This window comes from Mandrillus leucophaeus, unplaced genomic scaffold, assembly GCF_000951045.1.
Source record: "Mandrillus leucophaeus isolate KB7577 unplaced genomic scaffold, Mleu.le_1.0 Scaffold226, whole genome shotgun sequence".
Taxonomy (NCBI): Eukaryota; Metazoa; Chordata; class Mammalia; order Primates; family Cercopithecidae; genus Mandrillus; species Mandrillus leucophaeus.
This window is the reverse complement of record NW_012102321.1, coordinates 1783365-1797059: the sequence shown is the minus strand read 5'-3', so window position 1 is coordinate 1797059 and position 13695 is coordinate 1783365. Positions and strand designations below refer to the sequence as shown.

General features: G+C 45.4%; 1 protein-coding gene across 1 annotated transcript in view; it reads left to right on the top strand.

Moving 5' to 3' along the window:
* The window catches only part of TNR (tenascin R), a 270873-nt gene that overhangs the window by 213250 nt on the left and 43928 nt on the right, over positions 1-13695 (top strand). The window contains exon 10 of the mRNA XM_011981430.1: positions 1920-2105. Within this exon, the coding sequence (XP_011836820.1) occupies positions 1920-2105 (186 nt within the window). The remainder of the gene's footprint in view (positions 1-1919; positions 2106-13695) is intronic.

The window sequence follows — 13695 nt, the reverse complement described above, 5'->3', positions numbered from 1 at the left end:
AGGAAGCAACAGAAAAGTTTTAAGCAAGAGAATTACTTAATCTAATTTATGTTTTAGAGACTAGATATGTCTATTCCATAGTCTCAAGTCTCTCCACATGACCTCCACTAGACATCTGGCTTTGCCTTGCTCTTGACTGACTGACGTTGCAGAGAACAGCTCAGCTGCCAACTACAGGGGTGCCCTCAGTGGCCCCTCTCTCCTAGAGGTCAGACTTCAAGGCCAGAGGGAGCAAACAATTTCACCTCATCCTAGTTCTAACAACTGTCTTTCCAGACCTCATTCTCAGGATTGACTTCTTTCAGGATCATTGACATTGGAGGTGTCTGGTCCCTTCAGAGACAACACTGCCCCTTAATCCACAGGCCACAACCTCTATGATCAAAAATACAAAAAAAAAGAAAAAAAGAAAAGAAAGAAAAAGAAAACCCCAAAGCATAGTCTAACATTTCCAAGGCTTGGGTTTTTAGTTGTGAAGAGCACTAGGTAGAAATCTCAACCTTAACCCTAAACCTAAATTAATTTTGCTCCAGTTCAGTTTGAGCTGCACACCCCAAGCCCAGTCCAGTCCTTTTGCCCAGCCTCTCCTCCTGCATGAAATTTAGGGGCATACAATGCAGCGGCAGGTGTTCCTCCACATGCCTATCTATCCAAGCTCCTCTCTCCATCCAACTGCTAGAGAAATAGCACACATAACACATCAAGAATACATAGTATCTGGCAAGCTAAAGTACAGTGAGTGAGGAAACATTTCTCAGGAAAACAAGCTGCAGAGACATAAATCTGCTAAAAGATTCACCCAATTTACATCACTAAACAGAACACTTCTCACTCCGAAGCCTCTGCGCTCAGATTGATTCACGGCATTTCAGTCTTCCACAAGAACAACTGGTGGAAACTTGCCTTGCATTTGGAAATTAAAACAGTCCACTCGAGGTTTTCCCAGAACGAATGGCTAGTTCACTCCAAAGTTAAATTCAAGTGTCAAAGGCAAGAACTATTTTAAATGTTTTAAGTGACAGTTGTTCTGGGCAGCACGTTATTGCACTGCAAGTTGTTTATGCTATTTCTGCCCAAAGAAGCTTGAAGAGATAGCCAGTCCTGGGAGAAAAAAAGCAGTGTCCCCGTGGTCTTTTTGTGGCAACCCCAGAGGACAAGCATTGGGGTTGATGGAACTTGGGAAAAGCTTCAGAGGCAACAGGAAGCCAGCTCAGGCCTTGGGCACCTATTTTTGTACAGGGCATCATGCTGTGTACTATCCATGGATTGCCTAACCCATGCAACAACCTGAAATGTTGGTATTATTTGTCCCTTTTACAGAGGTGGCCATCAAGGCCAAGCAGAGTTAAAAGACTTGCTCATGGTTCCATTACCAAAGATGTCAGAGCTGGGGATCAAACTGAAGTCTGACTCCAAAGCCTGTATTATTTCTGCTACATCACATCGTCCATATATGTCTTACCTTTATAGCTGTGTTTATTCAGGTAAACACAGAGGAAGGCACCTTACACTTCAAAATCTTGAAATCAACAGTATTTTTGTTTAGCAGTCAAATTTGATATTGTTCTATTCCATCTCCATCACTTGGGAGCTGGCTCTGATTTTCTCCTACTGGGGTTTCCCTTGTTTTGTTTTTAAGCTTATGATGTTGGCTGGTTTCTAGAATGCCACTGGAACTCTTGAACGGAAATGGGGGAAGCATAAAGTGTATTGATCTCCAGCTCCCAAGTATCTAACCTGCCCAAGGAATTTGTCATGGCAGACCAAAAAGCTAAGGGTAGCCACATTGTTCACTCAAATGTGAGCCAGAGGGTTAGGGGGTGTGGGTTGTCACCACCAATATTTTCAGAGTTCAAGATGCCCCACAAATGTACATTACATTATCATGTGTGATGTTGGTGATGTCTGTCTATTTGTAGAGATTGATGCCCCCAAGAACTTGCGAGTTGGTTCTCGCACAGCAACCAGCCTTGACCTCGAGTGGGATAACAGTGAGGCCGAAGTTCAGGAGTACAAGGTTGTATACAGCACCCTGGCGGGTGAGCAATATCATGAGGTACTGGTCCCCAAGGGCATTGGTCCAACCACCAGGACCACCCTGACAGGTGAGTAAGACCTATCTCTTAGGGTTATGCTGGTTGCTGAGTCTACACCCTCACAGTTCTCTCCCCAACCCACACACCTTACAAACCCATGGCCAATTCCTACTGATCTCATCTCCTAAGTGCCTAGCACATATGTCTAGTACTGTCCATTGTACTGCCATCACCTGTTCTAAGCTACTAACATCTCTTTGTTTGTTTGTTTGTTTTTTGAGACGGAGTCTCTCCGTCACCCAGGCTGGAGTGCAATGGCACGATCTCAGCTCACTGCAACCTCTGCCTCTCGAGTTCAAGCAATTCTCCTGCTTCAGCCTCCCAAGTACCTGGGATTACAGGCATCTGCCACCATGGCCGGCTAATTTTGTATTTTTAATAGAGATGGGGTTTCTCCATGTTGGTCAAGCTGGTCACAAACTCCCGACCTCAGGTGATCCACCCACCTCGGCTTCCCAAAGTGCTGGGATTACAGGTGTGAGCTACCGCACCTGGCCTTCCAGTAACTTTTTCAAAGTACATTTTTGATTATGCCATTGCACTATGCAGATATTCCGGGGACTTCCCACTGCTCTTAGGATAAGCCCAGACCCTTAGTGTGGACACCAGGCCCTGCCTGGTTTTCCCCTGCCCTCTCCAGACTCACCTCCCACCCACATACGCTGGTGTTTTCTGGGCTCCAGGCCCATAAGTCTGCTTCTTTCCATTTCTCAAATACATTTTCCCTCCTGCTACAGGGCTGGCAAATGCTGTTCCCTCTGTCTGATAGGAGCCTCTTCATCTAGCCGATGCAGACTTCCCTTTCCACTCCCAGGTTACTTCCCTCTTCAGGGAGCCTGTTTGGTTTCTGGAAGAGGTCAGTTCATTCTGTCCAGCAGCCTCATCTTGCCAGTTTCCACTCACCTCCTAGCACTCCTCAGGTTATCATTTTACATGTGTGGCATGATTGTTTGACTATCAGTCTCCACCCGAAACCTAAATCTCTGTGAACATTGCACCATATTTGGTTTTGCTCATCATTGAATCTCAGAGTTCAGCATTTCCTGAACGAATGAATGAAACTGCAAAAGTTCACTATGACTTGGGCATGGATTGCAAGAGTTCACTGATAAAATGAGAGCCGAGTCATGCCATATGCACCCTGTGAAAAGTTTGGGTTTATTCTTAAGGGCAATGGAGAGTCATTGAGGGATTTTAAGTAAGGTGACGTAATGACTGGATTGTACAGAGAAGGGCAAGGTCAGAGGCAGGAAGACTGCTTAGGAGGCTGTTGCCGGAGTCAAAGGGAAATGATGATGGCATGGACTAAGGCAGTGTCCTTGGTCACAATGATACCTGGCTGGGAAGTGTTCCCTGTCCCCTGGGAGTGTGAGACCCAGTCAACACCACTCCTGGGGCCTCTGGCTCACCCATCCAAGAAAACCTCCCTTCCCAAACTCACCAAAGGGTAGAAGACTGGAAATGGGGGCGTGGTTTTCAGACGAAGGAGATGCTGTGCAGAACAGTCGCAGACCAGGAGCTGCCAGTGTGCTCACAGACAGAGATTCTGTTTAGTTTGTGTCTTGGATTTCTACAAAAGTATTTGCTGTCTTGGTAGACAAGGGATACACAGCAAAGAGCGCTTACAGTAAACAAGGGCAGTATAATCAAAGCAGTTTTCCTCCCAAGTCGAAATCCCAGACCGCCTTGCCAAATACAGCCAGTTAAAGTAAATATAATAAATGCCTTTTCCAGACGGACGCACTCCTAAAGGCACAGCAAGGAGATCGGAAGATATGCTGACCAAGCAGATTAACAGGGGTGAATTAGGCAGAGAAAGGATAGACCAGCTGGCATAGGGCCTCGCAGAGAGCTTGAAACAGTCACAAAAATTAAGCTAAATCCCCCCAAAAAAACACAAAAACTGAAATGATACAAGAGGGAACTGATTCTAAGTGCAGCCCATCCCTGCCTAGGGCCGCAGGCTAATTTGGTAATTAGCAGTTATATAAAATCAATGGCTAACTGTTCAGATGGAGGATGCGCCATGAAATCGTGAGAGAGACAGAAAACCCAGACACGTCCTAGTTCTTATTTCCCTCTACTGGGAAAAAAGAAGATTCAACACTCACAGATCATCTGTCTTATTCTAGGCACCCTCATATAGTTGTAACTTCTTTAATCTTCACAACCACCTCATGTGGTGGGTATGGTTAGCATTCCCATTTTACGGATGAGGAAACTGAGGCTCATGGAGTTTGAAAACTTGCCCAAGTTCACAAAGCTAGCAAGGGGCACAGCTGTGATTCAAACCCACTCCTTCTGAGTACCAGTCAGAAGGTTACCCTTCCATGGCTGCTTCCACTAAAGAAGTGAAATGTAAGGGACAGTCCAAATTTAAATGCCACAGACCTAGAAGGGATGGGAAAATTATTATTGAGTATGGGGCTTAAATAGGTTGATTTTTTGTTACAGTCAGACTTAAAACATTTCAAATATATATATTACATTACATTTATATATTACACATAATTATCTCAGGGAGCTCACTGCTGGGGAGATTTATAAAGGCAAATAGCTTAACATAATTTAAGAAGAGATTATTGGCACATAAGGAAATCAAGTGTATCTGTACTTGCTGAGATGCTAGTTGCAAGGATTGTTGGTTCTCCTGCTGAGGCATCTGGGGGAAGAGAAGGGAGAGCCATGAAAAAGAGAAAGGGACAAAAGGGAGAAGTTTGACTTTGGCTCTAAAACATTGTGCTTTCTCCCTCACTCTTCAACTTGGAGCCTAAAAAGTTAAGTTTTTCAGCCTCCAACACCTGTGTTCAGACTCAGTTTGATTTCATTGCTGTGCTCTGTGCAATATGCTAAGAGCCTGGACTTTTGACTCTGTACCCAGGCTTGCCACTTACTGTGTGATTTGGGACAGTTGATTGAATCTTTCTAAACCTCTGTTTCTTCATCTGTTAAAGGGGACTGATACCACCGACCCCACAGTGCCATCATGAGGCGTTCATGAGGCAATACATTTAACGAGCTTAAGGTAGTACTTCTGAAAACAAACTACTCAGTAAGTGGATGGCAGTGGTGAAGAAGAAAGAGATGAGGAGGTCTGTGAGCTACTGGATGGTTTAGGATGTCCTCCTTTAGTCCAGGTGGCCTAGTGGTTTAGAACCTTGCCTCCCACAGCGTGGTGCAGCCACCAGCAGCCCGGGCATCACCCCCAGAGATGTTGGAGGCCTCTTCTCCCGAGAACTACCAACCCAAAGCCTGCATTTTAGGACCCCTGCTTCAAGGAAATCCATGAAACTCACTTAGAGCACAGCTTTGGAAGTCACCCCACTCAGGAGTGAGACCAGCTTCATGAAGTGTGCATCCTTGAACAAATTTCTTAAATTTCCTGCACTTCAGTTTTCTCACCTGAAAGACATCCTATCTACCTCATTGGGTTGTTGTAAGGATTAAACGAAATCATACATATATCCCTATTCAAGTACTTAAGATGGAGCCTGGCACACAGCAAGCACTCAATACTCATGTGATTTTTTATTGGTATTAAACCCCACAAAGCTCAGACCTGAAGCCATGGCTGCCTGGCCTTTTCAAGGCACAACGTCAGGCCCCCTTTACTCTCGCTATTGACTCTCAACCCTTAAAGCTCTGTGGCACCTGTATTTGCCATTCCCTGCAGGAGCCCTTGTCTCTGAGTCCACCATTTTCCTCTTTGCTGTGGAATCCAAGCCCTTCCTGACTCTCCTGGTCTCTGAGGCATTCCCAGGGCTGGCTGGCAGCAAGCACCCCCTCTCGACCTCCCTCTTTACAAATGTTGCCCTCTGCCACACAGAGTCCAGGCTGGGGCCCAAAATTCAAAACATTCCCCCGCCCCCCATTATTCTCTGTAGGCAACATCCAGAGAATTCCTTCTGGGATATGAATTTGCTTCTGAACAACAGACTCAATGTCTGCAATGACTTTTTCTCTCTGCTCTGGTGGCTTCTGTGTGCTTAATAAGTCTGTTTTAGGCTCAGTCACTTAGCCTGTATGGTGTCTGTTTGGCCTGTGCACCATACCTATAGTCCCAAAGGGGTGCTTGAGTGTTACACACCTTACCAGCCAGATTAGAACCTGGCACCATGTAACAGGGTGCAATACCACTCTGCTTTCTGGGCAGCAACAACAAAAAAAAAAGAAAGAAAGAAAGAAAGAATTTAGAAAACTCCAAGTAGAGAGAGGGAGGGAAAGAGAGAGAGAGGAGAGGGAGAAGATTTTTAGTTGCTGACTGCAATTTAGCCAAAAACATCAACTTCCCTGCCTGGGACTAACACAAATTATAAACACTACTCTGGCCTTTGTGTACAAGGTGACTGCTCTAATCTGTCATCAAAAAGGTATGTGGTTGTGTTTTAGCAGTAGGGGAGGGGACTTGCCCTCAGCCATCCACACTCTCTCACCTGGTCTTCCCTCATGAACAGAAGCCTAGGATCCTTGAGGATTCTCATGACCAGGAAATAAGGCAAAAGGAGCCAGGCCCATGTGGTCACAGGAGCATCATACTCTCACAACCATCCAAGGCCTGTTCATCGCACCCCTCACCCACTCCACAGGGCACCTGCCTGTGGGCCTCATGGTGGCACTTGCCAACCTGCTGCCTCTCCCTGGACCAGGACTATCTCGATCTCCAGTTGACAAGCTGAAAAATTGCCTACAGGGCCTAGGAAATCCAGAAGTTTGACAGTTTCTACAGATGTGATACAACATAGGAATGCAAGAAAACAGAGACTTACAGCCAGTCACACATGATGTACTTACACGCACCACATGCACACATGTACACACAAACACATCTACACACTCTCACACTTACACTTAAGCACATACACACTCACACGCACATACACACATGCACACACTCACATAGTCATACACACCACACATGCTCATGTACTCATACATACACACTACAAGTTCATATACCCCCACACTTACACACACTCACACACACTAGGCTGACACCTGTAAGCACGTCCTGATCATGCTTTGGGAGTTGCTGCCTTCAAGGTTTCTGGCCCAAATGGGAGTCTAGTGGTGAGAAGGTGGGCTCCTCAGGGTACACTGGCAGGCCATGTGCTTGTCTGCAGGAGAAGAAATCTGAGACTCCAGAGGGAGTCCAGCTGGCGAGTCAGCACTGACCATGACACTCGATGTCCACCTCGCCCTGTCTGCACTCCCTGATGGGCCAGTGCACAAACACCAAACCCAGCACCAGACCTTCAACACCCTGCAGCTCTTCTGAGGAGGAAAGGACCAGGCACAGGGCCTGGGGGCCTGGGCCAGACAGTGCTCAGCCTCCTTTGGGCGAAGTCACAGTGACCCCAAGTGGTCACTTTGGTAAGGCACCCTCCAAACATGGTGTCACCTTCCAGGGGCGGGAAGGTGGAGAGTGGGCTGCAGAGACCCAAGTAGAAGTGGAGGAAAGAAAGGACAAAGGCTTCCACGTACCTCTTCCTCACGGAGTTGGGACATACAGGGCCTATTCCTTATTTGTCTTAAAGGCTGGGGATAAGGGGCTCAGGGGAAAAGCCAGAAAACTATTTCAGAAAAGCTAAAACTATTTCAGCTTCAGCCTCCACTTCCTCAGCAGGTAGTACTTGTTCACAGCAACAACCCAGAATAGGGATGCTCCTGTAGGACAAGGCTGATGAGCTGTGTTTCTCATTAATTCCACCAGCAATAAGAAAGCTCCATCTGAGAACAGTCCTTAGAAGTATTATTTTTCTTATCAAAAATGGGCTTGTTAGGCCAGTCCCTTCCTTTAAATCAGGATGGAATTGGCTGCTTCTCTTGAGACTTGAACATCATGCACACCCAAAAAAGCAGGGAAATGGCCTCGAAAGCCTGACTCATTCCAGGAACCCTGAAGATGCACCTGTCATTATCCAAAGAGATAAGTGTGGGGAGGCTGGGAGCTCAGATCTCCATTTAACTAAAAAGTAGATTGGTGCCTATCTGGTGTGATTTCAGGGGCTCTCCAAAGATCCTCTCTGCATATCTCCCCCATGAAACCTCTGGTCTCCAAATTCCACTGATGGGAAATTTCTCTGTGAGGGACCCTATATTAGTCCCTGGGTTTTCATGAATTATTTTGCCAGAGCTGCCTTTGCATGCCCTGTTTCCTTTGTCTGGGATGCCCTCCCTGCCACCAGATGTCCATGGGTCCTTCAAAACCCAGTCCAGATATCCTCTCTTCACAGTCTCCCCAACACTCCCTACCACCACCGCTACTGCCACCACCACCGTGCTGCTTCTATGCATGTTTTCTCACTATACTACATACCGAAAAAAATAAAATCTTTGACCCAAAGACTTAAGAGTCTAGTGAGGAAACCAATATGAAAATTAACAATAATAACACAATCACTATAAAAACTGCAGATTGACTGCAAGTTCCTTGGGGACAGGGTCCTCAGTTTGTCCCTCTCCACGAAGGTAGGCACCCAGTGCACTAGGGCCAATCACACCCCTAACCTCGGTTTCATAGACTTGAGCTTCACAGACACTTGGTAGATGATCCTAGGATTTAAAGATGGAAAGAGTCCATATTTCCTCATGTCCACTTGAGTTCAACCAAGCCTGCAGACCCCAAGTATCTTATTCATGTTTTTGCTAGCAAGAGACAGCAATCTCAGTTCCTTGGGCCTCCTTCTCCCTACCACTTTCCCTGCTAGCAACAGCAGGCATGAAGAATAGGTTTCCAAAACAGGGCTAAATAAGTCATTCTGCCTTTATCACCACAGTCCTTGCACTGCAGGTGAGAATGTGCTAGCTCCTGTTCCTCTCCAGCCCTCATTAATCTATGAATGCTCATTATGTCCCATTCTGACCACTAGAGAATTCCATATTTCTTTCCCTCTATCTTTCCTTATCTTAGCCAGCTTTAAGTTTCAACTCAAATACCTTCTCTGGAAAGACTTATCTGCCTATTACAGCCCATGCTGATCTTCTCCCTGCTGATCCTGTCCTCTTAGTCCCTTGCTGATCTTTTCCTCTTAGTTGGCAGCCCCTGCTTTGGTCCTGCATTAGTCTATTTGCATCACTATAAAGGAATACTTGAGGAATTTATAAAGAAAGGAGGTTTGACTGGCTTGCAGTTCTTCAGGGTGTACAGGAAACATGACGCCAGCCTCTGCTTCTGGTGAGGGTCTCAGAAAGCTTACAATCATGGGGAAAGCCAGAGGGCGAGCCCCCGCATCGCACAATGAGAGAGGGGGCAAGGGCTCGGGGGAGGTGCCACACACTTTTAAACAACCAGATCTCACGAGAACTCACTATCTCAAGCACAGCTCCAAGCCATTCATGAGGGCTCTACCCCCATGACCCAAGCACCTCCCACTGGGCCCCACCGCCAACATTGGGGATGCCAATTCAACATGAGATTTGGAGGGGACAAGCATCCAAACTATAACAGGTACCACATCACTCTCAATTTCCAATTTGCTTAATCTGCTCCCTCCTCCTGGCCTGTAAGACTCAGGGATGGGAACCATGCTATGATGTGTCAGAAAAAATCAAGGGACTTGGGTTCCAAACCTAGTTTTGTTTTGTTTTGTTTTGTTTTGTTTTTGAGACGGAATCTCGCTCTGTTGCCCAGGCTGGAGTACAGTGGCGTGATCTCGGCTCACTGCAAGCTTCGCCTCCCAGGTTCACGCCATTCTCCTGCCTCAGCCTCCCCGGTAGCTGGGACTACAGGTGCCCGCCACCTCGCCCAGCTAATTTTTTTGTATTTTTAGTAGAGATGGGTTTTCACTGTGTTATCCAGGATGGTCTTGATCTCCTGACCTCATGATCTGCCCATCTCAGTCTCCCAAACCTAGTTTTATCATGTAATAGTTGTGTGACCTTGGCCAAGGAATAGACTTCTTGGAGCTCCTGTTTGCTTATCTATAATACCCTATCAGTAGCACTGCAGGGAAATTAAATAACATGTGAATATTTAAGAAGCAGTTATAATTGCATAACTCTTTACCATCAGACACTCAAGAATTTTTCACTTCTCTTTTTCTTCCCTCCCCTTCGTCATTATTCTTTTCCATGTAGCTTAATGCTTGGCATATTATGGGTGCTCACTAAATAATTAATTTACTTTTTTAGCACAGATTCCTTTTCATCCCCAAAAGGGCAAGGCTAATGTCTTGTTTAGCTCACACCACCTTGTGCCTGACACAAAGGAGGCCCTTAATAATATTTGCTGAGTGGATGACTATGCTTTAGAGGTTCCAAGAAGAATGGGTGTGAGGTGAAAGAGTTGAGAAAAGCAACAACCTCCAAGCTGAACAAAGAAAGTTCTGTAAGGAATGGAGAGTAGTGATTTCCTATGGGATGAATTTTCCGTGCTATTGTTAAGAAAGGGAACAGGGCCATTTATATGTTACCACTTGCAGGAGTTGGATGGAGAGATAAAGGGGGCATTGATAGAGAGCAATGGGGTCTTTAAAAAGTGAGAAATCCCTAGGAGTACTCAGAGTGCTGATATATAGGTGCACTGGCTATGCCTCGGATACTTGTGGGTTTTTTTCCAGCAGAACTATATTTTACCTGCTGGCAAAGAGCAACAATTCACTTGTAGCATGGAAGAAAGCTGCTGAAAATCAAAGGAAAGCAGCAGATACAAACCTATAAGCGAGTCCCACTTTTCCATCCTCTAGACAGAAAACCTGGGAAGAGAATGCTTTAAATTCTGCTCTGCAGTTTTCTGGGAGAAGATGATTCCATTGTAAATTATTGAACATTTCATTTAAGCTTCATAAATAAGAAACTGGGATGAAAACGTTACATGTTAGATCTGTTTGGCAGCGTATAATTTCTGTCTTATTCCCTCGATCTGTCACCCTTCATCTATGTTGGAGAATTGCTACTTCATTATAGGCAATTGAAGGTCTCAATCAGTTGCCTGATAAAAATAGTTTATGTCCCAAAGGTAATCTCATTTCTGCAACCAAGGATATACCTGGGACTCACTGAACATATTGATGGAGATAAATCTGTGCTTCAAATGGATCTGGAGGTACTGCAATCACCCACTCAATCTAGAGACAGGTACTTGGCCCAGCCAGGGGCAAGGTCCTCACAGCCACCTGGACTCCCTGAATCACTGGTTTCCAACAGAGCCAACAGGCTAAGCCCCAGCAAACCAATAACAACAGGTGTACCCAGGAACAGCCTGTACTTGCCTGGGTTACTTTTTGTAGTTGATGAGACCACTCACAATAAAAAAGTACTCAAAATCCAGGAATAGTTCTCTGTGCAAAGTAATAAAATATTAGCTATTACCAGTAAGATCCAGGCACTGGACTTTAAACACTTGGACTCATATAATCCTCATGATGACCCTCTGATATAGATGCTGTTAATTATTCTCATTCTTCAGAAATTGAGGCTCAAAGATGTTAAGTAATCAAAATTACACAGGTAAAAGGTGGAAGAGACTGAATATAAACATAGATATGTCAGACGTCAAAGGCTGTCAAACTTCAAAGTTTACCTCCACTGGTGTTGCCACTTTAGAGAAAGAAAGAATTTAAGGGTTGGGAAAGAAAACAAGCTGGTTCAAGAAAAGAAAGAGGGCTGATTCGAATGCCTACCCAGACAGGGCTTCGGGACTGCATTCCTGGGAGGGAAACTGGCCTGGTAAGATCTGCCATGCTTAAGCAACATTTATTGCATGGACTGCACGAAACCCCACTGAGGAAGGGGATGAAGAACCCGCTGGCTGCCAGGCAGCATTCCTCTTGGCCAAGCCAAGCCATTTGTTAAAGAAATGTTGCTCAAAGTATTTCCAATCAAAATCAGGGATTCCAGAGAAATCACAACTGCCCTGAGAAGCCAGTGTGATGGAAGAAGTAATAGGACATCCCATTCCTCCTAAAAGCCCTGAACTCTGAGACCAGAAGCCAACGGGGCATCTCTAGCTGGTCACAGACTTACTTCGTGCCACAGTTTCTTTTTATAAAAAGATGATGTACTCTGTTGAATAACAGTCCCCTCAAAATGCATGTCCACCCCAAACCCATGAGTGTGACCTTATTTGGAAATAAGGTCTTTACAGATGCAGTAGAGTTAAGATGAGGTCATACTGGATTAGGGTGGCCCCTAAATTCAATGTGACTGGTGTGTTTATAAGAAGAGGGGAAGACACAGACACACAAGGAGAAGGCCATGTGTCTACAGAGGCAGAGACTGGGGCGACGCAACTACAAGTCAAGGAATGCCAGGGACTGCTGGCAACCACCAGAACCTAAGTCTCCTTGAGCCTTCAGAGGAAACGTGGTCCTGGAGACACTTTGATTTCAGACTTCTAGACTTCAGAACTGTGGGAGGACACATGTCTGTTTTAAGGCACACTGTGTGTGGTCATTTATAACAGTAGTCATAGGAAACTAATGCAGATGGAGAAAAGACTGCTTATCCCACCATCCTCCCAAGGTTGTGATGATACTCTAAAGCACAATCCATTCTGAAAAACACAGATGTTATATAAACACAGAATACCATTGCAATCAGCCATGAGCCCACACAAAGTCCCACAAAGAGCCTACCGGAAGGACTCAGACTGACCATTAGAGGTTGGCAGGGTGATCACTTGATTTTGTTGTTTTTTTTTGTTTTGTTTTGTTTTGTTTTTGTTTGTTTGTTTGTTTTTTGATACAGAGTCTCACTCTGTCACCCAGGCTGGAGTGCAGTGGCGTGATCTTGGCTCACTGCAACCTCCGCCTCCTGGGTTCAAGTGATTCTCCTGCCTCAACCTCCCAAGTAGCTGGGACTACAGATGCAAACCACCACACCAGGCTAATTTTTATAATTTTAGTAGAGATAGGTTTCACCACATTGGTCAGGCTGGTCTCAAACTCCTGGCCTCAGGTGATCCACGCACCTCGGTCTCCCAAAGTATTGGGACTATAGGCGTGAGCCACCGTGCCCTGCCTTTGTTGGGTTTTTCTACAATCCCAGTCCTAATAGATAAAGATGAGTTTGATGCCAGTTGTAATAGATGAAATAGCCCTCAAAGAATCCCCAGCATCTGTGAATATAACCACCTTACAGGGCAAAAAGGACTTTGCAGGTGTGATTAAATTAAAGATCTTGAGAAGGAGAGACTAGACTGTCTTATGCAGGTGGGTCCAACATGATCACAAGGATTTTCATAAGATGGTTGTAGGGAGGTCAAAGTAGATGCAATGATAGGAGCAGAGGTCAGAGAGAGAAAACAGATTTGATCGTTTCAAGCTGCTGGCTTTGAAGATAGATTAAGAGACCATGAACCAAAGAATGCAGGCAGCCTCTAGAAGCTAGAAAAGGCAGGGAAATGGATTTTCTCCTAGAGCCTCCAGAAGGAATGCAGCCCTGCTGAACTACTTTAGACTGCAGACCTCCTGAACTAACTGTAAAAGAATATACTTTCATTGTTATAAGTCACTAAATTGTGGTGATGTGTTACAGCAGCAATAGGAAACTAGTACACCAGTCAAACTGGTTAGTCTGAAAATAAATGTGAAAGAGGGCAAGGAGAGAACCCAGAGAATTCCAGATCTTCTAGGAGCCTCTCAGGGATCCTTTGTGGTAA